This window comes from Leuciscus leuciscus (genome assembly GCF_965113295.1).
Source record: "Leuciscus leuciscus genome assembly, chromosome: 1".
NCBI classification, from domain to species: Eukaryota; Metazoa; Chordata; class Actinopteri; order Cypriniformes; family Leuciscidae; genus Leuciscus; species Leuciscus leuciscus.
This window is the reverse complement of record NC_138725.1, coordinates 47,000,941-47,021,677: the sequence shown is the minus strand read 5'-3', so window position 1 is coordinate 47,021,677 and position 20,737 is coordinate 47,000,941. Positions and strand designations below refer to the sequence as shown.

The following is a 20,737-nucleotide window of genomic DNA, read 5'->3' as shown; positions in this document are numbered from 1 at the left end:
GAACACTGACAGTCCCAGGCCACCTAAGAAAAACTTAAAAAGTAGCCAAACTGACTGAGGTTATGGTGTGTAATAAGGTTAAATCATGTTTGAAGCTGCTTCAATAAGTAGCAACGATGGTAAAAAGTCTTCATATAAATAAAGGAATAAAGTCCAGTCGTAATCAAGTGAATTCTGTCGTGGAAGGTCTGTTTCAATAATTCAATAAATGCGTGTGTACAGTCTGGGGGTTTCTAATCTTCAAAAGTCTGGAGTTTTTGTACCTCAATCTAAATGAGTAACACTCATATCCATTTCCTTTAGTATACCAATTAACTAAATCAGCCCATAAAAGAATCAGGAAATAACATGTAATGCAAATGGTGAACTATATGTGATGATTTAATGAGGCCCATAATTGATCATTTACAATAAGCTGAATTAAAAAAATAAAGCATTTACATATTAATAGCTTTAGGGACAATCATAAAGCTTTATCTAAAAGTCTGTGTCTGCAATTTACATAAAACGTTCACTTTAGAAAAAACCTGTTTGTATAGGGAAAACCCTGTTAGCTTGAGTGCATTGTAGGAGGGTGAAATTCTGTTTGCTAAATGGAATGAATAAAACAAATCAATTAACTAAAATAACACAGTGGCTTTTTGATTTCTATTGAACATCATTACATTTATGAAGTCAGTATGCAACCATGAATTCAAACTGCACTTTGTTCCCTTATTCTACTTGCTTGGTGGAGACCCTTTAAACGCCTGCTTCTTTACTTGTCCTGGACATAACATTCCAGAAGAAGAGCAGCTATATTTTGTAATGGAGGCAGAACGTTTCCTGGAAACGTTTGGCTGGTCTGACTGCCTGATCCTAGGTGCAATCAGCTGGACCTGAGGCTGTTTTTGGGGAGAGATGGGACTGTTTGGTGAGGGGACTGTCCGAGGGGGTCTCTGGGGAATTAGTGGTGACCTAACTGGAGCGATTCCTCCTGTGGACAATTCTTCAGAAGATGGAAATAATGTAAGGCTACGCTTATTCTGCCCCAGTGGTTTTCCAAGTGATGGCAGCTTGCTATGCAAGCCAGCTTTAGGAGCTTGCAGCCCGAATGAGCGAGTGTCTGCTTTGCTGATGGTTAACTTAGTTAACCCTCCTTTTGCTTGAATAGGAATTCTCGATGATTTTTGATGTGGTTGCTAGGATGAAGAACAGAACATTTTTAATGATATTATCCTTAATGCAGTTCTCCAAATTGATTTCTAATTGAACTAGTGCTTGCTTCTTGGTAGTAGTACAGTAAGAAATGCTTACCTTCCTAACCAGACAGTCCAGCTTGGATTTAGCCTCTGGCAGGATCTTGTTCAATTGATTTGTAAAAGTATGTTCCCCTTCTTGTTTCTCCTCAACCAGAGCTGTTGGGTGGCATGTTTTCTTCTCATTCCTACTGTAAACATCATGACCAGTCTTATTTTCTTTACGTTTTCTATCTTTTGAAGTTTTTGGTTCAATAGGCTCAGTTTTGAACGTTGTTTCTTTGCTCAGTGCAGGTCTTGGTCTTATGGGATCAGAATTGTTCAGCTCTGTCTCTTGGGGGTCCGAATCCTCTAATATCAACAGCTCAATGGTTTCAAGTTCAGGCAGTTTCTCTTGAGGATTTTGCTCCTCAGAGTTAATCTTGAACACTGCTGGACTGGCCTCATCATTCTGCAGCCTTAAATGCTCTTCAGATTTGAGGTTGGATGGATGATTTGATCCAGAATCTAAATAAGTCACTGGATTTTGCAGTTCCTCACTCTTAGGCAACTCTTCAGACTTTGTTACCCTGGTCTCCTCTGGAATTACAGAAGTTATATCTGCTTTAACTTGCAGTATTGAGCTTCTAGATTCACTGCCTGTTGCCAAATGCGGTTTGCTGATAGCATTTAATTCTGAAGGTTTGAGTATTAAATCTGGACTTTCCTCAGACTGTGGGTCCTGTTGTGGCGGTATAGTAGTTGACTCGGGTAATTGTGCAGATTGTCCCTCACATATTAAATCTAGACTTACCTCCGGTTGTAAATCCTGCAGTTGCAGTTTTGCAGTTTTCTCAGCTAACTTTACAGACTGCCCCACACAGTTTACATCTCGACTTACCTCAGATTCTAAGTCCTGACGATGAAGTTTTGAATTTTTCTCAGCTAACTGTACAAACTTTCCCTGACATATTAAATCCAGACTTATTTCAGATTGTAAGTCTCGTAGTGATTCCTCACTCACTAAATCTAGACTTGCATCAAGTTTTAAGGCTTGCATTGGCTCTTTTTTAACTTTCTCAGATAACTCTACAGATTCTGCTTTGTTCTGTATTTCTAATTTCTCCTGAGATGCACTTATCTTATGTTCTTGTAAACAGTTACTCATCGATTTGCTCTTTACTACTGGCTCTGAGGTAACTTCAGACACTTGTTTTTGGTGTCTGTGATTTTTCTTATTCAGTTGAGTTTGAGTAATATCCTCAGACCCTAAAACTGCCTTAATTTCATCTGCCACTAGGTGACTGTCAGTTGTTATTTCTAGTATGTGTTGAAATTCAGGCTGCTCCTGTCCAGAATCCATTTTAGGTTCATCTTTTTCTTTCATGCTCTGACAGCTTACCTCGAATAGTTTCTCAGCTTCCAGTACGGGCTTCAGTATTTCCAGAGGTTCATTCAGGCTGAAGTTCTCAACTGAGTTTGGTTTCTCATGAACCATACCATGAATATCCGGATTCAAACCCACTATGTCACTGCATTCAAAGTATTCCTCTGAAGTTGAAGTCTGTGAGAAATAGCAGATTTCACTATCTTTGACTGGTAGCCTACTATCATTTATTGTGATAACTTTGTCACTTTCTTGGGCAAAGGTGGTTTCGGAAGTTGCAGTTGTTGTTTTGAACTCTGTAGATAAGAAGTTGAAGACAATACTGCAAGAGGTTTTCAAAACGTTTGGAGTAAACAAGGTCTGTTTAGTATCCAAATCTGTACGATCTTGAGTTGAGGATGAATTTGAACGAGGAAATTCCTGCTCTTGATGACCATTTTTGATTGGATTATGCAAAGATTCTTGTGTTTTTTCAGCCACAAAAAAATCTCCTAAAGACCTTAAGTCAGCAACAGGGCTAAAACAATCATAGTATACATCAGACAATGAAGAGATGCTGGAGTCACAGTTAGACATTTGTGTACCATTCCAGCCATACTGGTTTGTCTCTGGTTTTGTATCTCTGTGTTCTTGAGTGGCAACATCAATTAAGACTTGGTCATCAAGGCTTTGCTTAACAAAAGGGGTGTCTGGGATTGAAGATAAGTCACAATGAGTTTTGTTGTACACTCCTGATGATGATTTAATGTCAAGATCGTCAGAGGTTTGAGCAGGACATTTCAGAGGTTGTGGAGTAACCAGGGTTTGCTTTGTAGCTGAGACTCTATCGTCTTGAGTAAAAGACGCATTCGGAATTGCATTGGGAAAGTCTTTTTCAGAGTGAATGTTTTTACTCTGCAAAGATGTAGAGATGTCAAATATGTCTTTTTCCATTACACATAGTTCCTCTTTATCAACTTTATTACAGGCAAGCACATGCAGAGTTTCTGGCTTTTCCAAAGGCAAGATAAGATCCTCACTCCGGCTGCTTGTTTGATGTTGATTTTGATCAAAATTCTTCCGAGCTTCTCCTGATGTTTGATTCTGTGCTGGAGCTTCAGGATCAGAGGGAGTTTGGGATATGGGTCCAGGACAAGCCCTCAGATATATAGACTCCTTTGGCTCATGAAAAGGATCCTTGAATCGGATGGCTTGAGACACTTCAAAGAGCTCTGAGCGCATTAGGTGAACTTGCAATGGCTTGTTGGAGTCTCTTATGTTAATGAAACCAATGACATCACTCGGTGGGTCAGGATCAGGCCAGGTCGGCACATAATTGATCATGTTCGCCTTTTCCAAGTTTAGAAGTCCCGGGTGAATAGATGGCACCACTGGGGTGTCTTTGATTTGTTTGATGACTTCCGTCTGATTCTTGGAAATGTTGTTCTTGGCACTTGTCTGGTCAGATACAGGTCCATTGGTAGTGAAACCACAGTTAAAGACCAGAGAGTATTTTGGGTTAATGAGCTTGAGTGCATTTGTTGCTGAGGGAAGTAGAGTTGGTACCACCTGAGGGAGGAACTCAGGTTCAGGCTCACTGCTCAGATTAATCTTGCTCAAGCACACTCCATTAGACATCACATACATGTCCTGAAACAATGCGTCAAATGTGTCGACTGCTTGGCCAGAGAGAACAGTGATGATGTTTCTGTCCAATCTAGAGGCAGACCATGTGAAACTGAAAATAAAGAAAACTTTTTTTTTTTATTGTAATAATTATTTATATTATGGATGTATTTAGCTAATAGAATAATAAATTAGGTTAGGTCTAACCTTGTTAAACTGGGTTGACCGGACTTACCTATATGACCCTGAGACTGCTTTGTCTCCGTCAATAAACATGAACTTCTGGCTTTGGCTTCCACACACTCTCTTAGAGGATCGACTGAAAAATTTTACCCCACTGATGTTGCGCACTCTCAAGTTCTGATGGAAGAAGAGAGTTCAGCATGTTTGGTTAATGCGTGGATGAAAAACTAAAAGAAATTATCTCACAATGGCAACTTAATACAAAATTAATACAAAAGTCAGACAAATATTGTATTAGGGTATAACAGAAATGATCTACAAACAGGGTTTTATGTGTACCATGAGGGATATTTGAAGGTATAGGCTACGTTCAAACTGTCATTTTTCGGATTTGACAACCGCATTTATTTACAGGTGTGAGTCTCGAAATGTCACATTAAAACAGAAACTTACAGTAGCATCTCGAATACTGTCTTTATGAACGTGTGACAGGAGTCACACAGTAATATAAAAGATGGTGACATCCATAAAACTGAAAAGTCTTATCACTTATGACAAGACAAGAGTCCAATTCAGCGGCGAGTTCATCCATCAAACCTTCATTGACAGCAGCTTTCATATCGGGGTGGAAAGCAGAGCATTTGAGTCACGCGTAGAACACAAAAATGTCCGAGAATGCATTTGTGAGCCCTGAAATTGTACAGATGTGAGTTCAGTTATAGAAAGCGGTTGTCACTCTCCGTAAATAACCGTGTATGAACGTAACCGTATTAAGGACTCAAATACAGGACTGACAACCGTATTCTGCTGCTGTGTGAATGTGGCCATAGTTTCTGACACACTGTATGTTTGACTTGGTTTCATCAATGACAGACTATTTGTATGTGATCACATTAGCAAGTAAACACACAATAAGGTGTCACATCTCTGTAATGTTTTCACAATTACGCACATTGATGCTAATGCTGAAACGAGCCTTTTGTGATCATGCTTTTATCACTATTCACATTTCAGTATTTAAATTTCCTGTTTGCTGTTGCGTTTGTGGCGCCTTTAAGTGATACACAGACAAAAGCTAATATCTCAAATATTCAGGTCAACCGATTCACATATACAATTCTGTAATAGAACAGAAGTAAATATTTGTAAAAAAATATTGGTATAAATACTACACACATCATTCTAATAAATCCATTACTATCACTGATACAGTATAAGATTTTATGTTATTTCAAAAATGTGTTGCAAAATTATTTATCATCAGCAGAAATCTGCTTCAGTCTCAAAACAAGAGCATCAAGAGTCATAAGCGCTCACAGTTGCCTCAGGCGGTTTGGAAAATTAGACTTTCTGATTTGGAGAACTTAAGTTATCTCTCGGTTGTTTCTACTCATTAAACTGCAGGCGTTTAATAATATTTTCCTTTTCCACTAATAAATATTTAATCTTAAATTGACGGTCAAATGATTTTCTTATATTAATTGTGACATGCCTTGAGGTGTCCAGTGTGCATGCCTGCTTTCTCACACATTCTCAGAAAATGCTTTACTCCAGTGGCCTCCAGCATAATGTACACAGCAACCTTCCGCTTGTAGCTTGCATCCAGAAGATCTTTGAAGATGTCAATATCTGTGAACAAGTCCATGACAATTGCAATAACCTGCAAAGGGACAAGCATTGATGAAAACACAAGAACTTTGAGGTAAAAAATTAATAAAAGACAGCACATTGTAATATATCTGTCAAAAACATACTGTAATCCAAATATTAATTCATGCAAATAAAACGGTGCACACAGATGAAAAACTGGACATTCTTGAAAAATGTATTCAAAGTAGCCTAATCACAACAGCAGATTTGGAAAAGTGCATGGGACACTGTGAGGACTATCCCAAATAGAATGTAGGGTCCAATCATGTATTTTCTTTATTACAAATTATTTTATCAGCATACTAATTTGTGATAAAGAAAATAAAAATAAAAAAGAGGCAATATCTGATAAATGTAGTTTATTTAAATTAGATAAACACTTTTCAATGTGAACTGTGTACTATAAAATTTAGTTTTGTTTATTTAATTGTTATTATTGATTAGCCTATATTCTTATTTAATTAATATGTATATCTATCGTTATATGAAGTGTTTTAAAATGTCACTTTATTATTCTAAGAGTCAAAGTTTCAGTAGGTACCCAGCCTTACGACTCAGAGGGCTAATAATGACATAAGCCCGTTTTATGAGATTGAGCACACGTGTAGATCTCTACATGTTCACTGGACTTTGATCAGTGTCTTATTCACCAGAGGTGATCGAGTCACAACAAAAATCACAAAAATCATATATAACTTTTATCCCCTACCTTCTGTGCTTGGCCGATCATTTTTCTAACGACCTCTTTAATATGTGGCTGACCCTCATAAGGGGGTTGAGTGTACACTTGGGCACGCGTCAATCCGCGGTAGGACACCCGGTCCAGCCACCCGATGTCCAGCTGTGGGATCGAGCAGTCCGAGCGGTCGGGCCAGTACTGAAGGGAAATATCTTCCCCATCACTTTCCCCGTATAGTTCAGCGTTATTATCGTGGGAACCCGGGCTATAGACCTCCACAGTGTTGAGAATCCTCTCAAGTTCAAGGTCCGATAGAAAGCAGCGGATGTTCTTTGTTTTGATGTAGTCCTCAAAGGCGTCCTGTCCGTCATGTATGAGCGTCTCCAGCGCGACCCTCTGTTCCTCGCTGTAAAAGAACTCCGGCTTGGACTCGTTAGTGCGCAAGTTGATGTGATTGTCATCAAGGCACTGAACCTGTGACAGTGCCATTAATTATTTACGTTATTTTTAACTGCATTTAAAAGCTTTTGTGTAGGCTATAATTTTGTAATTGAAAAGGTTTAGTTCAAATATTTTAACCAACAATGTTAAATAAATATTGGAACTACAAAAACTAAGACACGCGCTCTCTCGCTTCTGCTCATCTAGTTGATCCTGTCAAGAGTATATATGAATGTGTGTTCAGTACGTCACGCACAGATGCAAGTACAGGTAAACGCAAACACCTCAGTCACGTGACTGACTATCAACCAATTGTAAAAGAAGCCCAACAAGCTTTATGGTGTTATTAATCGTCATTTAGTAGTTGGGAAGTTTTCTACGCCAGTTTGAAGGTAAAATGAACAGCTATGTCGTGCTAGACTTGTAAATATAAGTTTATTATTTTGAATTGTCTTAGTATCTAATTTTATTAAAAAAAATAAAAAAATGTAAATGATTTAAAATGACACAGAAAGCCTGTGGTTCAGTCATACGGTATACCATGCATTTCAGAGCTTGCTGCCCTCTGATAGTTCTGAAACCATCAAACAAACATGAAACTGCTTCATATAGGCCCAGTTATTTAAAACATGGGCCATTGTATAAATAATTCATTTTTATATTTGTATTCTAATGCTAATTATGTCAATAAAAACATGCGTTGTTTAATAAGGACTACAGTAAGGATGATTGTTTAAAATGCTTTGCGAATTAGAAATTGTTGTAGCCCATATCATATGTAGCAACTTACATTTTTAAAAGCACACATTGGTTTAAAAATTCACATCTGATGATTGTGTGTAATTTATGTTGTAAAAAAGTAAAATTGACCACCTTGTTTTTAATTTTTTAATTTTTTTTAATTTTTTTATATTCTTCAAATCGCCTTATGCAGCAATTACTTCCAGTCAGAAACAATATCCTGTACAAGGGTTCATAGCATTCACACGCTCTTACGTATATGGTCAAGTCCACAGGAGAATATGTCCAGAAGTACAAGGACGAGAAGAAATAAAAAATAATTAACAACATTTAAAATAAACAATGTGAACAGAACAAACATCAACTTAAAACTGTCACAGTGTCTGGTTTGTGTTTCCCCGGGTGTCCACTAGAGGTCCTTGTCCCCCACGGTGTCATTCTCTCATGCACTACATTTCCCATCATCCTGTTCTGTCTAATCATTGATCATTGCACACAGCTGTTTCCCGTCACCTTGTTAGTATCTGTGTATAAATACACTGTCTGTTTCAGTCCATGTCATGGAGTCGTTGTTTAATGTCGCTACACTTTGAGGTCTGTTCTTGTTCTTGTTCTTGTTCTTGTTCTTGTTCTTGTTCTTGTTCTTGTTCTTGTTCTTGTTCTTTGGATTTTGACCCCTGCCTGGATGACTACGAGATTGGATTACACTTTAATAAACCTACTGCTATTGGATCTACTGTTTCCCGTGTGTGTCCGTGACAAAAACAAAACATACAAGTTCCCCTGGCAGATATAATCAGAGTTAGTTCTAACGGTCCTCCATCACCGTCATTAATGGTGCCCATCTTTCAATAAAAAGTTCCCTCTGTAATCTCAACGAATATGTAATTTTTTCCATATTTCTTAAAATTGTTAGCCATTCAGCTTGGTTTGGCGACTCCTTTTTAAGCCATTTTATTGTTTTCTTGGCTGCTACCAGTAATATCTGTAATAAATACATATTTTTCCTACTGTGTATCACAACTGGCTTCATAATTGCTATCAGAGGGACTCTTATCAGTTCAATATTCAATACTTTATTAATAATAATGTAACTAATGTAAAAATGGATTTCCAAAAGTTATCTAACAATGGGCATTGCCAAAAAATATGTGAGTGAGTAGCCATTGTCTCTCCACACCCCCTCCTACATTGACTTGATTGATTCGGATTCATTTTAGCCACAACTTGTGGTGTTCTGAAAAATCTGTTATTTTTCTTCCACTGAAATTCCTTCCACAAATTGGCGTTCGTGACTTTGTGAGCGTTCGTGACATATCTCCAGCCAAACTTCTTCACTTATTTCGAGCCGGAGCTCCCTAATTCACTTGTCTTTCACATAAAATGAATTATCTTTTGTCATTGAAGCAATGATTCTATAAACATTGGTTATTGGTTTCCTCATATGTTCTCCACCCTGAATTTTTTAATAAATACTGTTCTAAAAGGGAGGGCTCTATTAATCCGTTCCAGTTTGGGTGTTTGAGTATGAAGCTCCTTAATTGTAGGTACCTGGAAAAAATCTGTTCTTGGTCATTTAAAATCTGTTCTCAGTTGTTCGAATGATTTGAAGTTGTTATTACTAAATAATTGGTGTACATAATGAAGGTTCAAAAGTTTCCAATTTTTTAATCCTGTATCAAGTTTCAAGGGAAGAAAATCTCTAATGTAAGTAATAGAACTCAAAACGGAGAGATCGCCTGTCAACTTAAACATTTAACCACCTTGTTTTACTCATCCAACTATTCTCTTTACTCTGGGACTCTGACTTTACAGCACATCAGATTTTAAAATAATGGAAGATGAAAACTTCTTGAATGAGCTTAGTCAAAGTGACGAAAAAGTTACGATTTGGGGTGAGAATGTGTTGCCATTTCATATCAAGTTTAGTCATTGCTTGATCCAACGGCCATTTTGTGCCCAAACTGAAGATTATTGACATGTGCGTATTAACTCGTTATTCAGTCAACTATTCAGTCATTATAATGCTAACATTTACATCATCAAAAGAAATAGACAACAACAGTTATAAACAATATATACACAGAATTTCTTTTTAATAAATATAGCTATTGTATTGTATTACTTTGTCAGCAAAGTGCAGTGAAGAGATTGTATTAATACAATTCAAAATCTATATATGCATTTTAATACACTACAGTATAAATGGAGATTATTTTTTGTACAGTGATGCTGGATAGTTTGACGGCTTTTATCCTATAAAGCTGAAATGTGTCATTTTAGTGTCAACAGCATGATTACGTTTTAGTAACTGTCCATTTCGGTATGTTTGCGTGTTCCAAAGTCATTTTCAAACACACTTAGCTTGATGATTCCTGTCGTATTAAACCAATTAAAGATGCTAACAATCGCCTACTGCTATGTACACATAGTGTTGTTATTGTCCTTCGGAGTCAGTGAGTCAGCTGGACGTACTCAGGGGGGAAAAAGCCCACACGTCCACGGCAACGACCTTTCCAGCGTTGAGAATCTGAGCAGTCCAGCAGGTCTATGACATCACCCCGCAGGAAGTGCAGCTGGGAGTTGAGCTCTGGATTGAAGTCAAACAGGGCATGTGCGTGATGGGGCCACTGCTGGGAAACAATAACAGACAAAGGTCATTATTACTGTGCCTACCTTCACATTTTCCACATTTAGGTCCCTTTTACTGTCATACTTTATGTGCCTCACTATTATGATGACACCTGAGATATTTTTCATAGTTTCATTACTGATTAGTATGTTTTTCCTGGTGTGGATTACATGTCATTTGGATAAATGGCAATCGGATATAAATGTAATGGTAACACTTTACAATAAGGTTCATTAGTTAACATTAATTAGCATTACCTAAAATTGAACTGCACTTATACAGCATTTGTTCATCTTGTTAATGTTAATTTCAACATTTACTAATACATTATTACATAACACAAACAAACAAGGAATGACTGTATGAATCAATGAATCACTTCTGACACCTCTGTGCTCACGAATCTGAATACCAGTGTTTTTACACATTTGCTGTCTTTTACACTTTTCCCATTAAACCAATATTTTCTTGCTCTTTGGTGAAAAAAACAAAAACAAATGCTGTTTACAATCCGGCTTTCATTTTAGAAGCATTTAAGTATGACATTTGAATTGCTGTTGGCAAAATGTTGGTACCCAGTTCAAAATATTTTCATAAGAATAATATAAGTGTTGTCTTACCTTTAATGCATGTTCTGTATCCCTCAGAAACACAGTCCTTTCCCTTGCAATGCTGTTGGTCTTGTAGAAGTCCACAAGCTGATTTAAGGAAGGGAAGATCTCCTCCCAAACAAAGTAATAGCCATCTCTATCCTTTAACACCTTGAAATGCTGTACGTGATCCCCATAGCTGGTAAGAAGAGACCAAGATTCAAAATAAACAGACAGCACTACAGAATAAGCCCATCAAAAAGGAGAAAACTTTTAAAGGTAGGGTAGGTAATCCTGTTCAGAAACACTTTTTTTTATACTGGGTGAAATGGTCCTTCCATCCTGATAGTAGTCAATACATTATGTGTTTAGAAAAAGGAATGAAAAAAATCAGACCTCTGTAGCAGCTGCAGGACAGTAAAAACTCTGACCAATCACTGCCATTCGGTGCGAACGTAAAGAACCAATCAGATGCCTTCATGTCTCGTGCCCGAGCCCCACTGCGCGCGCTGCCCTGCGTGCACTCATCACATGTCACCGTTCCCGGAAATATTCAGCTCAAAGCACCTGCATATGCAGTCAGCGAAGGCAAAAAACAAGGCAAAAACTACTTCCTCGGACCCTGCCCGCACTCTTGAACGACCTCCTCTGCTTCGCCCTCGACCCCGGACCTGTCCTCGAACCGACGATGCGGTACTTGTCTCCAGACTCGGAGTGTACGTTAGTCTTCATTAGAGTCAACAATGTTTTCATCATGGAAACTCTTACATGCAAAACACCGTATATGTTATGAATCTTACACGAAATTCATCTTCATCACAGTGTAACTGATGGTAATGGAAAAACGTGTATCAATGCAACCTGTTTTTAGTTTTGCCTTATAAATATAGCTCGTTACCGAATGAAACTTTACCATTATCGATATGCTAGCTTGATAGTGAGTACTAAAATAAATCTTATTTGTTTATATTCATAGTGATAAAGTTAGGTATTTTATTACATGTGATTCTGACATGATGTCACTGTACGTACTGCGCTCCTTCCTCTCCACTCGTCTCAGGTAATAAATGCGTCTTGTTCCAGCCTGAGCGTTTGGCGTCGCGCGTTCATGTGTTTTGGGGGCGTGGCTTTGGAAGGAGCTCAGAAGGGAGGGGGTGGAGTGAATGGAAATAATGAGCTGTGTTTATTGCAGATTAAAAGGTCTACAGTCACTCGATTTTTATATTTTCTTTTTCAAAGTACTTACATTTTAATTATGTATTGGTATATAAAGACAGTTTAAACAAATTTGGAATGTTTTTTTTTTAGAAAAATGATTACCTACCCTACCTTTAAGTCACTCTTTTAAAAGTGCAGTGTGCCACTTCTGTGCCACTAGTGGCCACAAATGGAATTGCAATAATGACTGTTTCCAAACAGGTTTTCCAAACCATTGTTATTTTAGTTTGTTTACATCATAGTATTTAATACTATTTTGATTCAGCTTTTATTTTCCATTTTGAGCAATGCTGAAATTACCGGTACAATAAAATTCATAAATTTTTCGAACGTATCAAACAAAATATAGACTATAACCATTTGGCAATGCTTAAAACAAAACACAAACTTTTAAACCAAAACATTTCACAGGAAGAATTTTTTTTTAAAGGGTCATGATACAGGTTAAAAACCGTAAGGATCCTCTCTGGACCGTACAATGGGCTGTGCTGTCTTTTTTGTCGCGTCGCATTGCACCGCTCACGTCCGGTGTAGACACGGTGTTAAACATCCTCTCTTATTTTTAAATTTTAGGATCTGTAAACAGCTGTTCTTGGTGCAGGCCAAACATTTCACAACAATTAGTCAGCATGTCTTAAAAAAGTTTAGATGTGTCTTTGGTTGCGTTAGGTTAGAAAGCTCCTTGATGTCTTTAAGAGACTCTGCAAATATTCTTTTCAAAGCTGTGAGAACATATAAATAATTCAGCATTTGAAACACAGCAAACTTTGTTCTTTCAACTGTATGACAAAGGCATGGATAAAGACTAATTGAGCTTTATGAATATTAATAAGATATCTTGACATTTCAAAGTAAAGTAGATCAAAGGTAGAAGCATGAGTCATCTCATCTCATTTTTGTGTGCTCACAATGATACATATATCTCTGCTTTCTGGAGCGATCTAATTCATTTGTCACTTAGTTTACCTGCAAAAAAAAAAAAAAAATTTTTTAAAAAGTGAAAACCGTAATGTTGGAGAGCTTGTCTTTTAATAATCCTAAAAAGCTTGTGACTGTCAATGTGAAATACTGTACTTCCTCAAAAGCTTCCTGAACGTCAGAGGGTGGATGCTTCATCAAGCAGTGCTATTGAAGGGCTGATTAAACTAGTCACAAGCACACTCTTGAATTGAGTCACAAGTCCAGCTAAATTAGGTTGTTTTAACAGAAATAAAGTCTGATAACAAGTGCAGATTATTTCCCATGTAATGCTTTATACATACAAATAAAAGCATATAAGCTGTGATTTAGTTTTCTTGTGAGTCATGCCACTAATGGCCTGAAGGTTTCTATGCATATGCTGGATGTGAGGTTGAGGACAGAAACAGTACTTAAATATAGATGGACATGAGTTGGTGGTTCATCAGCAGATCCTGTCATATCTCTCTCACCCATCAGTGTCATTACCAATGACCTACATTCAGTGCTTAAATCTTCAGTGCTGTTGTGGTTTGTAGCAAGGCAGGTACATCTCGCATGTGTTGTTGAGGTTACAGCAAATGGCTGTGGTATGTTGCATGGTCTTCAGTTTACTGCTGTGACAAAGCTGTTTTATTTGAATCTCTTTGATTGAAGGTTTAATTCTTTTATCTAGGGAACAGCCCAGTTGCAGTTTTAGCTCCCCAATGCAGGATTACCTGCTTGCTGGCATTCTCTCCTTTCACTGAAGATGATTGACAGGCTGAACTACTCTCTGTTTTGACCCTTAAGCAACATAATGAAACCACTCTGTCAGAAAAAAATGATTGTAAGTTAACAAGTGGTTGCTAGGATGTTCTGGATAATTACTAAGGTGTTGCTATAGGGGGTTACTGCATGCAAGTCTTGTGACTGCTGATGTGTTCTAGGTCATTTTAGCATGCTGATAAGTGGTAGGTTGCATTTTTATTGCATTGCTACTTTTTTATTGTCTGCCAGGTAAGAAAATAGCACACATCTCAACAAGACCCATGTTTTGGGCTATCATTTATGTCTTTATTGCAAACAGTGAGGTAAAAGTTGCATTTAGGATGAAGAGTTTAATACTTGGGTTTACGGGGTTGGTTTTTCAGTATAATAGGGATGTTTGCTTTAGCAATGTGAACAAATATATATTGATTGCAATGATCCATTTAAGACATCCAAGCTTAGTTTTGTGGTTGAGTCCCTCAGTGTCCCATTTAAAGACAGACAGATGGTTCACTCACTACTAGACATTTCACAGCTGAGTTATCATCATTTCATCTTCATTTGGCCAAGTGGAGTGACTAAGGCCTGTGGCGCAGGGCCAGAATAGATACACAGCGCCTTCTTAGTATCAGGCCCCGGTGTTGACAGACCTGACTGATGCCCTGCAAACAGCAGAGGATGCATTCTTGTCTAAGAAAAGAAATGGCATCATTACTCCAGTCTTCAGTGTCACATGATCCTTCAGAAATTTTTCTAATATGATGATTTGCTGCTCAAGAAACATTTTATTATTTTCAAAATCCCTGGATATCTTCTTTAAAATGCTGGCATATATGGTCTCAGAGAAAAAATAAATATGCGGGAAGGTGAGTGCTGTGAAAAATAAAATAATTCCATCGTCTGAGGTTTCTTGTAGTCTCGTCAAATGAACCTGCTTCAAACCTAGATGACATTGGACAATAATGCCCAAAGTCATCAGAGATTTACATTTTTAAAATCAAAGGCATTCCAGGCATTCGCATTGCTCTTTTTGCACTAGGACCTTGATTTGTTAATTAAAGGAATAGTTCACTTCAAAATGACAATTCTTTCATCATTTACTCACCCTCAAGTTGTTTGGTTTGGTTGTCAACTGTTTGGTTACCGATATTCTTCAAAATATCTTCTTGTGTTCAGCAGAAGAACGAAATTCATAAAGGTTTGAAACACCTTGAGGGTGAGTAAATTATGACAGAATTTATATTTCTACTATTCCCTTAACAGCGATCACAGAGACAGTCTGATTAGTAATCTGAATTGGCAGACAGGGCTCTCTCAGGGAATGCATGGATAGAGAGTTTGTGCGTCACAAATTAGCCCTGGACCTGCAGACCAGCTGCCAATTCCCCTTCTCACGGTGTGTTTAATCTCACAATAACCCTAGCCGGTGCTTCCACACCTGAGGCCAGCCCTGCTCCAGACCGCAGTGCTGATTATCCCAGCCAGCTCATTCCCGGGATCCCGGACAGGCTCTGCCATCCAAACCCAACTCAGCCATCAAGAAGTGGATGGTAAAGAGCCGGACAGAATAATAATGTGATCCCCGCGCGTTTGATGAATTTTAAATGAAATCTGTGCTCCGACGTAATAGCTTTCTGATGCTCTCATTTTCAGACAACTTCATGGTAAATTTTCTTAAGCAGAAGGGGATATTGGTGTCCTTTGCAAAGTAGGTCAGATGGGTTTTGATGGACCCTACAATCTTTCATCTTATTAAAATTCTAGTTATACTTTTATGAGGTGTGCAGCAAACAACCAATTACATCGACCCCCGGGAACAGTGTATAGAGCAGGCTTGGTTATGCAGGTTGGGATGCGTCTTACCTCACTGACATAGAGAATTCTCCAGGTGCACTCTCACTTTCTCTTACTAAGAAGCTTCCACATTCCTGCTGGCGCAGTCGATTCTCAGCTACATTTCTGGAGATACGGCCCGCAAACCATCTGTGGGCGAGATAGAGGGGAACAACAGCACTATTAGTGATACAGTTAACATCTAGACAGGCCACATGGCCACATAGGCTGTTTACTGTCACATGATCCTTCAGAAATCATTCTAATATGCTGCTTTGGTGCTCAGTTATTAGTAATGGTTATTATTATCAGCGTTGAAGAGCTTTTGTTGCTTGATATGTGTTTGTGGGAAACACATATCCTAATAGGAGATTTAGGATATGTGTGTATAGTGTATATGGTATAAACTGACATGTAGAGCTGTAAATTAAGAATTTGATGAGAAATGTTCGAGTTCGACTGAAATTTCTCACATATTATAGTACACTTTTGGTACGAATTTGAGATTTACATGGGGATTTACATTTTTCTCCATCTGTGGAGCAGGAGGCTTCAGTAAATGTCTCCATTTTCATAGTTTAATCTCATTGTTGTCTAGGTGAAGCAATTGAGACATCACACATATTATTTTTATTCCCAGGACCATTCTGCCTTAGTGAATAAAGACTAGTGAATACCAATACCAGCACAAGTCCACACAATATTTTTCAAGATTTACAGACATAAAATTATACTTACGTGTGTGGCCGGACGCTGATATAGTTTTTAGGTACGTAGCCCTTCCTGTTAACCAACTCTGCTGTGTACCAGTTAGGATCATCTTCCTTATTAATGATCTAGTGGAAGAACAGCCAGTAAGCTTTGACCAGATCAAATCATTTGTAGCAAACAAAAGCTCTGTATGTATAATCCAACTCAAAACAGCTTATACCTTGAGTACATCTCCCTTCTGAAAGCTAAGCTCGTCACTTTCCGTAGCACAAAAGTTGTAAATTGCTATTGCTTCCATCCTGAGTCCACTGAGCTGGAGGTGAACCCCAAAAGATCAAAATGGGTTGACGTCCCACCACAGCCACAAAATACTGAACGGAGGAAAGGATTGAGCCAGAGAGCATCCACACTGAAACAGACTGTCCAGAGACACTGTCAAACACTGCACCCTGATAAATCAACCGAGAGAACTAGCAGAGAGAGAACGTGTGTGGGTCTAAAAGAGAGAAAGACAGAAAAAAACATGTGGGAGGGAGGCAGGGGTGGCAGTTCCTGTCTCAGCGTGCTCTAATAGAAGGAAATACAGCATTGTGAGAAACAGGAAAGTTAAAAAAAATGATGGGAGGATGACAAAAAGAATGGCCTCTCGAAAACTTCCCCTCATCAGAGAGCCGGACCTGCGTATTACAAGTAAAGAAAAACACATATGTGTTTGCAGACTGCTGTTTTATGAGCAGATCTGTAGTTTGCAAATGTATCTGGTTAATCCGTGTTAGGCTTGCATATTACTACTACCATGTCTGGAAATAGCTGGAGATGAATTATATCAGCTGAGGAGCTCATCTGAAAAGAGTATATGATTCAAAGAACATGTGAGTTTCTAGAGGAGCAAACGTCCCCATAGAGCTGCATGACTCACAGTACACCTCTCATGTTCCTCTATTGGTGGTGCTGTTTAATCCTGAAATGCACATGGACATCCCATTTTGGCTATATTTCTCACATAGAGGCAAGGCAAGGCAAGGCAAGTTTATTTATATAGCACATTTCATACACAATGGCAATTCAAAGTGCTTTACATAGAAGAAATTAAAATAATAAAAAGAAATAAGAATAATTAAAACAGTTTAGAAAAATAAAATAAAATACAGTACTTTTAAAAATAAAAAAAGAATGTTATTATAGATCTTTCCTTCAAAGGATTCCCTTAAGACTTAAATCTTTCAACCTTCTTTTAACCTTCAATCTTCTTACGACTTCCATCTCTCAACTTTCCTTTAACTTTCTTTTCTCCCTCATTTACTCACACGTTATAGTGAAACGGTCTCCATTAATACTTATAGCTTCAGCTATGTTATCAGCATGTAGACATATACTTTAATATCACATTGATATCCATATTTATATTTAGAAAGAATGATCGCAAGCTGTCATTTATAAGATGCACAATGAACAATGTTCTAACATTAACAAAAATGAATACAGGGTAACTACATTGTCCTTTTTATGCATGTTACATAATAGCTGTACTTATTATATGAATAACAATAAATGACATGCAACTAACTTAAAATAAACCCTATTCCTAACCCTATATAAGTACATGTTAATTAATATTACTCAGTAGGCTACTTAAATACATAATTACACAGTAACAAAGACACCTTCAAATAAAGTGTAACCATAACAAATGTATCGCTCATTGCAGTTAATGTTAGTTAAATCATTAAGTAACATTAACTAATGGGACCTTATTGTAAAGTGGTACCAGTGAGGTGTAGTTCACTCAAATTTATTCTCACACACATCTAAAGTGTCATTCAAATTTATTTTTCATTGACTTATCCACTAATTAAGATGGCACACACTAGATACCAAATTCAATGAGTCTATCATTGGCTATACAAGAGGACCATAATGGCACTCATTACATGCACAGACAGTCAATATTGCTGTTTGAGCTGATGTTATGAACACTACCCTGCTGGGCGAGAGTTTAGACTTAAAGAAAGAAGGTCGCTTCATAAGTTATCACTTAAACATGATATATCTCTTGTATGTGTACAGATATCTCCACATAAACTACAAATTAGGAAATCAACTCAACAACATTTTCCGTGACTTAACTGTTACTTCATCTTGGAAACATTTTGCACCACAAAAGACATTGTGTGAATGTCAGCAGCTCTCAGATGTAAGAGTGCTTGTGAGAAACTGCTTGGTGTGAAGGTGTGCATAGTCGGTTAAGATGCTTATGTGTGAGAGAGTTTATTGCCGGAAACCTCTATATCTATAGATACACTCTAAAAATGCTAGGTTGTTTCAACCCATGTTTGGGTCAACGTGGGTTGAACAATATATATATATATATATACATATATATATATGAAAGCCCTATTCATATTTAAAATGTAATTATATAAAAAAGTTCCTGAGAAACTTACTCATCAATATAAACAATCATATGAGGGACAGAAAACAGAGCTTCCTGAGCATGAAACAAGGAAACCACAAACAAAGGAGTCACTCTGTGACAGGGTGAAAGATATAGTTGCACCATTTTACACTTGATGGTGTATGATTAATAACCGCAAACTTTAAACAATCCTCATTTAAAAGAAGTCATGCACTGTATTCTTTGTCACCAATAGACTGGAGTGAAACATTCCTCTAAACAAAAGAAAATATAAAACCTTTAAAGGGATAGTTCACTCCAAAATGAACATTATGCCATCATTTATTCACCCTCATGCTGTTACAACCCTGTATGACCATGCAGTAATAGTCAATTGTAACCAAAAACTTCATTGCCATGTGAAGAAAACCATGCAGATTGGGACATTTTTTGAAATTGCTAAATGGAAACTACTGTTTTGTTTCTCCGTAGGATGTCACATGCAGTCATGTGCAGAAATAAATGCAGGCATGAAAAGAGCCACACGGCTCAACCACAAGGCTCTGATATGGTCTGTTTACTTTTAGATTCACTACACATTTACCATATTCTATAATTAATGAGATTATAATACTGAGATTTAATATCAGGAGGTAAAACTGTGGCAATGTATAGACTTGTCTTACTTTTTTTTGTATTAAACACAGGTCTAATTCTGTACCATGAGGAGGAAAATCTTTACCATGCTGCCACTTACTGGTCAACTCATGTCAATACTATCAAATATTTTCTAATGTAGCCGCCCCAAGAGGCTAGGCTGTATGTATGACATGCAACTAAACATTTTTCTTTTTCTTATCGACATGCATTCAAGCATTTAATTCCGACAATTGCGGACAAATAGAAGATATGTATTTGTTACTAAAACATCAAATTATGCAGTCCAAGTGTAAAAACCTAGTATCTCAGACAATCCTCAGGCTTGAAAGGGAAACCAGCTAGTCTATGTCTATCTATTCAAAACAGACACCTCTAAAAACTCTTTATTATTTAGTAAAAATACTACTGATATTGCTTTATACTACAGTGACTATAGTATAGAATAGTAACTTCAGTAGTAGTAAAACTAGTAACTTGGTAGACATTACTGTCAGAAAATAAAATATAAAATAAAATACAAAAGAAAGATTGTTGACTTGGAAATCCACAAATTGATTTGTTATGGCTTTACATTATTAACCATTACTGTGGCGTTCAGGTGGAAAATATTGTAGCCTACATTTTGTACGAAAAAGGGGGAATGTTATTGTATACAATTAATATTAGGCTATACAAATAATGTTATTTTTCATTTACTTTGTAAATTTTCTTCTGAGATAGATAGATAGATAGATAGATAGATAGATAGATAGATAGATAGATAGATAGATAGATGAAACATGATGAGAATATTACGTTTATTTCCTAGAAAAAGTCCATCAGGGTCACAGTCAGATTTCTCTAATTTCACCCCACTTGGGGGCCACATTCCACCGATTTTATCAGTTTCGGGAAGAAGTCTCACGATGACGAAACCTTTGCACTAATTTCAGCTGAACGTCGTATAATGCGTGTCTTGGTGGACTTTCATGGCCGTGAAGAGGCCGCGACGGTGAAATTTGGGAAATAAACAGTTTTAAGAATGAAACCCAGTGAGTTTGGTCACACCCTTTGGCTTGTCTCGCCCCTCCTGAGGAGGATGAATGTGC

General features: G+C 37.5%; 2 protein-coding genes across 3 annotated transcripts; both read right to left on the bottom strand.

Annotated features, from left to right (window-relative positions):
* Positions 1–363: 363 nt before the first annotated feature.
* Positions 364–7,472, bottom strand: fam83ga (family with sequence similarity 83 member Ga). Of its 2 annotated transcripts, none has more exons than XM_082174341.1 (5): positions 6,752–7,453; positions 5,885–6,052; positions 4,445–4,569; positions 1,297–4,321; positions 364–1,181 (listed from the first exon to the last, which is right to left on the bottom strand). In XM_082174341.1, the coding sequence occupies exons 1-5, from the start codon at positions 7,208–7,210 to the stop codon at positions 720–722; spliced, it is 4,239 nt and encodes a 1,412-aa protein (XP_082030467.1). In that variant the 5' UTR covers positions 7,211–7,453; the 3' UTR covers positions 364–719. The 2 variants fall into 2 exon arrangements, with proteins under 2 accessions (XP_082030467.1, XP_082030468.1); XM_082174342.1 differs by lacking the exon at positions 364–1,181 and having other exon boundaries at positions 1,658–1,817; positions 2,620–4,321; positions 6,752–7,472.
* A 2,073-nt stretch (positions 7,473–9,545) lies between these two features.
* grapa (GRB2 related adaptor protein a) lies at positions 9,546–17,120 on the bottom strand. The gene is made up of 5 exons (XM_082178498.1): positions 16,815–17,120; positions 16,622–16,719; positions 15,914–16,033; positions 11,156–11,324; positions 9,546–10,536 (listed from the first exon to the last, which is right to left on the bottom strand). The coding sequence occupies exons 1-5, from the start codon at positions 16,890–16,892 to the stop codon at positions 10,357–10,359; spliced, it is 645 nt and encodes a 214-aa protein (XP_082034624.1). The 5' UTR covers positions 16,893–17,120; the 3' UTR covers positions 9,546–10,356.
* Positions 17,121–20,737: the final 3,617 nt, after the last annotated feature.